We start from the raw sequence: 6,920 nt of genomic DNA, 5'->3' as shown, positions 1-6,920 counted from the left end.
GAGGACAGAAATCTGACCTGAAAAACAGAAACACAAGCACATTATTCTGCAACAAAGTTTGTGAATGAATATTGTTGGATTACATTTTTATTAAATGTTTAATTTAGTTAGTATATAAACTGAGAAAGTGATTACTGAGTTTACAGCAAGATATTCCTGCCCGACCTGGTTTTCCTTTGTTCTCTAAATGAGTCAATTCCTGAGACTCTCACCCTCACCCTTTGCCCTTATGCATTTCCTGCCCAGTAAGCTCAATGTACAGCTGTGCTTTTGTCTCTGTGATCATGTGAAGATATGGGTGATACCGTCAGGCTGATTGGATCATTTGAGTAGTTATGCTGATTCAATTGGACTCAGAGTAGGGTGTGTTCCTACTTCATTTGCATGCTTTGTTCAGAGTCTCCACCTCTATGTAATCCCTCCCCCTTGGAATGTATATAACTACAATGCATACTGTATTAGATTAGATCATGTTGGAAGTTTCTACAGCCGCGTACAGCAGAGTTCTCAATAAAGAATACTTCTGTTTGAACGTGATCCCGACTGTCTCACTGGTCTCTGCTTCGAACAAAGAAAACTTTACAACAATATAAAACAAAAATATTTTTCCTCCTGTCTCATCTTATTCCACCACCATTTCCCTTTCAGAGCTCTGTATTAAAGGAATAGTTCATTTAAAAATTCATAATCTGCCAAAATTTACTGACATTCATTTTGAATTTCTTTCTTGTGTGGAACAAAAAATAGATTTCTAAATTTAAGTATATCTGATTGTGCTAAAGTGAAACTATTACAAGTATATTTTAGGTACACTTTAAATATCTTGCATTTAAAGACTGATATTTTACAGAGATCATACTATCCTTACTATAATAATAGATATTTTGAAGGATTTTTTTCAGTTACATTGTATGGACAAAAACACAGATACATTTTTCCAAATAACTTATTTTATGTTCCACAGAAGAATAAAGTTATACATGTTTGGATGATATGAGGGTGAGTAAATAAATAAAAAACAAAAATAATTAATAATTAATGAAAAGTTGCGGGATGTTGTTTATAAGGTGTTGATTTCACTAAATCTCAGTATTGTCACGATCACCAGCTGGAGTGCCCTTGATAAACACCAGAGGACACTCAATCCCAGACCAGTGCCACTCTGTCATGGACTTCATTACCCATAATCCTTTGCCCAAACTCATCAGCACTCATTGTTTTCAGCTGTGTCTCATTAACCTTGTTAGCTCACCCTTTATAAGCCTGATGGTCAATTCAGTCATTCATCGCTAAGTGTTGCATATGTCTTGACTGCATTTCTAAAACTTTGTTTCCTGGATTTCCTGATTCTCTGCTTGTTCAGTTGGATTTCTCTGTTCGCCTCAGCCCTTAACTCGGTTATTGTTTGTAGTGATGGCAAAATGAGGCTTCCTGAACCACTGAGTAGTGGTGGTATAAGAAAAAATGATGTGGACGTCGAAGATCTCAAAAATGAAGTTTATTACAGTATAGCAGTGGCAAGGTACACAAAGCACCTTGGGTTCACCGGCGTCAGAATGAACCCAGAACATCCGAATCTTAAAACTTTTATCCTGTTACAGTTTACAACTCTTAATGTAAATTAAGTTGCTCCTGTTGTGACAGCTGTGGTCTGTATGTTAATGAAGTTGAGACACCCCATTGTCTGAGAAGGTTCTCTGTGTCCCACACCCATTCCCATTCTACAACTGACTACCATTTGCTCAGGATGTGATCAACCCAAATGGTCAAGAAACAATATAACTTGACTGCCTTAATCTCTATGATAATTAAGCCATTTTGGGGATGAGCTCATTCTAAAATATATTCAGGAGTGGAATCTGGGTCGAGGCAGACTACAATTTCTTACAGTGGTGAGATGAAGCCTCATGAAACATTGAAGCTTTTCAGTCCAGTGGTTCACTAAAGGGTTCATTTCTCGAGGCTTCATTTGCTCACACCACCTGGTGGTCAAAGAGTGTAAAACAAGCAGATCCATTACAGGTGACCTGATGTGATCTGTGATCAAGGCCGGACTTACCATTGAGCTTGACTGGTCTCTACCTTTACACGTTAATGTTTGTTTGATTTGTGCAGTTATATGCCAGTCAGAAATTATTAGCCGCATTTCCACTGTCGAGCCAGTACGAGCGAGGGCTATAAACCGGGGCTAATAGTTTCCGACTGCGATCTTAGAGGCCATAATTAAACTGCATAAACTGGTATTTTTAATAATTTTACATATAAGAAGGATACACTAATTGAATCGCGTCTGCTCTGATTAATTTGTGATCACGTGGCTACTTTTAATTCTCATGTTGACGCCTCATTTTCTTTTCAGCGGATGACAGTTTCTATTAATGTTCCACTAAATAATGCGATCTGAAGAGTTTTGAGCGCTCTCGCCCGTCTCATTGCCATTACGTCTCATTGTCGTTTTTGCTCCATCAAAAGCCATTTTTCCACCGACTGGCCAAACCGTCGTCTTTGCTGAACCGTTATATTCGGTGCTGATCCGGCCCAGCCACTACAGAAAACGTTGTGTATTTTGTGCTACTCCATAATGATGTTCTAGTTGAGGTCATTTGTAGGAGAGTTTGTCAGCCTCAGTTTAAGTCCTGCGCTGTCTGTGATACACTGTATTTTGCGCCAGTTAAGGCTTAGAAATAATTTAAAAAAAAAATATTCCCACATAGACTAATCTATTTATATGAATACAATGTGTATTTTATGATGGTATATAATGATTGTATTACATAACTGTGTAATAAATGTTGTAAGAGCCAATTTAATATGTTTTCAATTTGTATTATTATTATTCTCATCTTTTATTCTGTTTTATGTATAGTGCTGTATTATTCAAGAATTTACTTGAAGTTATCCTGTACTGCATTTACTCAAAGTTGTCCTTGTATATTTTACTTTAAGTTAGCTTTAAAGCCACTCCTCCTCATGTATTCATACAAGTATATGCTGTTTTAGCTAAAGGGATTGAAGAGAGGAAGGAGAAGCAGTTATCTCACCGTCTGGCTGTCAAATATGAGGAAATTGTCTAAATCGGAATCTAAGGAAGATATTATACAGATTCAAAACATGTAAGATTCCACAGGAATTGGAGACATTACATACTTGAGCGTTGTTTGGAAGAATTGGCCGAAAGAATTTCAAAGATGTTTCATGTTTTTGCCTTTTTGTGTTTGTGAAAATGTGCAACACTTTAACGGACTGGCCGTGTATTTTTGACGCAAAAGACACTTCAACTCCTAATAGAAGCAAGAAAAAGGTGGCTTATTCTTGTTTCTATAAATGTATTGGCTTGAACAAAAAAGGGGTTTCCAAATGTGTGTGAATCAATTATTTGGTCATAATACGCATGGGGCCAATATTATTATTCTAAAACTGGAAAGTGGCTGGGTTCAGGGCCGTAGCTAGAGGATTCGGGGCCCCCTGAAAAAATATTGATGTGGGCCCCCACCACCCTCCACCAATATATCATATACTGTACAATAGATGAGCATGGAGGCCCACATATAACAGAAGAAGGTGATGTTGTTGTAAAACCTTTATTTTAAAAGTTAAATGTATATACAAATTACAACTAATAAAAAGAAATTGTCAAATAATAATAAAACCAATTTTTTTAAAAGTAACAGCAAAATAATGTTTGTTTTTTTTCCCCATCAGTCAGTTATAATTCATAAATCAAAAAGTAAACATTTATAAATTGACAAGAATGCATTCAAATAAAAAAAAGTAATTTATTGTCTTATTTTTTAATAAAGATAATATTATTAAATAAAGATAATGTATTCATTTAAGTGCAGTGTGTATTCGTGTTTTATTGATGTGATAAATACATCATCAGCCGGCAGGTCAGGTGCATAATGCAATGCGTCGTGACTCGTGTCAATTTTTTAACTCTATTTACAACAGTGTAAAAAGACAGGAATTTTGACCATAATCATTCGGTCGATTGTGGTGTGCACCAATGATGAAAAGTGAAAGGACCCGGCAGGCTGTAGACGGTAGTTTTCTTAATCCCAGCAAAATAATAATAGGCTACAACATGTCTTTAAGAACGTCTTGATCGACTGGGATACAACAGCTCTCCTGGCCTCACTCTCCTTCTTTTCATGGCGTTTCTGGTTCCCTGATTCATGTTTTCTTTTCCCCGACATTTTGTCAGTCAGTCTCCTGCTCTTCCACCAAGTTCATGGTTAACTTCAGGCACTGCCGCCTCAACTCTGATTGGTTCTGTTCATGGCTGGGGTGGGACTTACAATTGTATTGGGTCCATGATGTTTGTCACTGACTGAATAATTAATAATTAATAAATACTTTAGATCGGACTAAACCATTTATAGGGAGGTAAGAGAATATTTGGAAAAAAAATGTAACCAAATTGCATGATTTTGTGGTTTTCATTTAAATCTCAGGCATACAACTAATATAAATATTAGAATTATTCATACAACAGGGGACTATATAGTATAACTGCAGGATTTTGTGGGGCCCCGTGGGCAGCGGGGGCCCCTATAATTGTCACCACCTTTCACCCCACTAGCGACGGCCCTGGCTGGGTTTAAACCATGAGTTTATATATCTGTCAAAATATTGTGCCAAGATTGGAACCGCTTCCTGAACCAGTCATCAATGACGTCTAAAGCGACACAAGCCTCCATACGAGCTTCACTGAAAGCTTCCGGGATTTCTCGACACACACTCCGAAGCCTCGGCACAGAACGTAACATCACTAATAAATACTGTGTTTGGATCCTCAACCTTCGTGTCTCCGACCAGTACATGACAAGTATATTTTGCATGTGATTTGATGGTTATGCTTTCGTTTATGTGAAACAATAAACACTGATGTCAATAACTGATTTTGCTCCAGCAGAAATATGAGCCAGAGACTATAATATATAATAGTATAATAATGGTGTGGCGTTTCTCATTAAATCATCTCACCGGTGACTGAGATCCAGCTGTGGAGTGACTGTCCTCTCTCTGTTTTACAGTAGTAGAAACCCTCATGTGACTTTGAGACAGTAGTGATGCTCATCTCTCCTGTCGTCTGATTCTGGATCAGTGATCCGTCTTTATAGAAATCAGCGCTGAGGATCGAGGAGTTTGTAGATCGATGTAAACAGTGTAGAGTCAGAGTCTCTCCCTCAATCACAGGATCAACAGAACTCTCCAGAATCACCTCACCGTCTACAAACACAAGAAATACATCAACAGATGTAGTGACGATACAGGCTGTTGTTAATCAGAGCCATACTTCAATTATTAATAAGATCTGGAGGGTCAAAATGTTCACTACCGTTAATCTGAGAAACTGATACTTTTATTCAGCGAGGATTCATTATCAAATGCATTGATCCAAAAAGACATTTATAATGTTACAAAAGTTTTATATTTCAAATAAATTGTTATTCAAACTTTCTATTCATCAAAGAAAAAATAAATGTTTTCCACATAAATATGAAGCAGCACAACTGTTTTCAACAATGATAATAATCATAAATGTTTCTTGAGCATCAAATCATCATATTAGAATGATTTCTGAAGGATCATGTGACACTGAAGACTGGAGTAATGATGCTGAAAATTGGGTTATCATAAAATATACGGGTTATTATATAATCCAATACTTAATGATAATGTAGTGTATTTTATTTTATTATAAAGTTGAAATCTTGATATTCAATGTGCTGGGGGGTAAAAATCTGATATTTTCAGTTAGTTTAATGCATAATCACATGACTGAATTCTCAATTATAATAATTTTTAATCTGAACAGATTGTTATTTATTATCTTAGTTGTAAGAGTGATTGGACTCACCATGTACAGTGATGTTTCGAGGAAGACGTTTCTCTCCAGATTCAGACTCACACCAGTACACTCCAGTGTCAGATGTGCTGAGAGAGTCGATTGCACATCGAGATCCTGTTTGTTTTGCACAGGTTTGTGTGTCTTTGTCTGTGTATCTTCTCACTGTCCATCCAGCAGAGTTACTCTGATCCTCACAGCTCAGAGAGAGAGAGTCAGATGAGAAGTGTTGACTTCTGCTGGGCTTGATGACCAGAGACACTGAAGCAGAAACTCCTGAAAAGAGGAAAATCTCCATCAAAACTGACAGCACAGAGACTGCAGTGAAACACAGATCCGGATGAGCACAAGCATAAACCCTCACCAGTGATCCACAGTGTGTGTGAGCTGCTGTTGTGTGTGTAATAGGCTGGTCGTCCTCTCTCTGCTCTGCACGTATAAACTCCTGTGTGCTGTAGAGCAGCAGGACTGAGAGTGTAAGATCCTCCAGCTCCTCTGCTGCTGTCTGACAGATGATCATGATCTCTGAACCAGCTGAACGTCCAGCCTTTAGAGGAGCCTGAAACCTCACAGGTCAGAGTCACTGATTCTCCTTCAGTCAGCCACGGCTGTGGAGACACTCGCACTGATGCCTGAGCTTCAGCTGAACAAAACATCACGAGTTACAGAGCCGTAGAGAAACTGATGGAGAAGCTGATCACAACAAACACACACTCACCTGAGACAGTCAGTGTAACAGCATCACTGCGCTGAGAGCTTTGAGTGTGTATCTGTCCTGTACAGGTGTATTTACCGCTGTGAAAGAGATCAACACGGCTGATGTTTAACTCTTGTGTTGAACACCGACTGACAGCCTTTCTGTGTGTCTGTTTATCAGCTCCACTGGTGCAGCAGTCTTGTTCTGTACATCGATTGGCAGAGTTTCTGTCCCAGTTGTTGGTTCCCTCTATTTCCCATCTGTATGTCCACTCAGCGTCTCCTCCCCACTTTATATCACATCTGAGAGTGACTGTTTCTCCTCTAAACACTCGTTCCTCAGGTCGTACCGTCAGCACAGCTTTAGGCCTCA

The 6,920-nt window shown here is 38.3% G+C and overlaps 1 protein-coding gene across 1 annotated transcript in view; it reads right to left on the bottom strand.

The window, feature by feature from the left end:
- Positions 1-4,986: 4,986 nt before the first annotated feature.
- Positions 4,987-6,920, bottom strand: part of LOC311078912 (Fc receptor-like protein 5) — a gene marked incomplete at its 5' end in the record, with an annotated part of 42,110 nt that continues 40,176 nt past the window's right edge. Inside the window, 3 exons of the mRNA XM_084107965.1 lie at positions 4,987-5,232; positions 5,864-6,494; positions 6,570-6,920. Coding sequence (XP_083964091.1) covers positions 6,067-6,494; positions 6,570-6,920 — 779 coding nt within the window. The 3' untranslated portion in view covers positions 4,987-5,232; positions 5,864-6,066. The remainder of the gene's footprint in view (positions 5,233-5,863; positions 6,495-6,569) is intronic.

Source organism: Abramis brama (assembly GCF_963993115.1).
Source record: "Abramis brama genome assembly, chromosome: 3".
Lineage (NCBI taxonomy): Eukaryota > Metazoa > Chordata > Actinopteri > Cypriniformes > Leuciscidae > Abramis > Abramis brama.
This window is presented reverse-complemented; position numbering and strand designations above follow the sequence as displayed.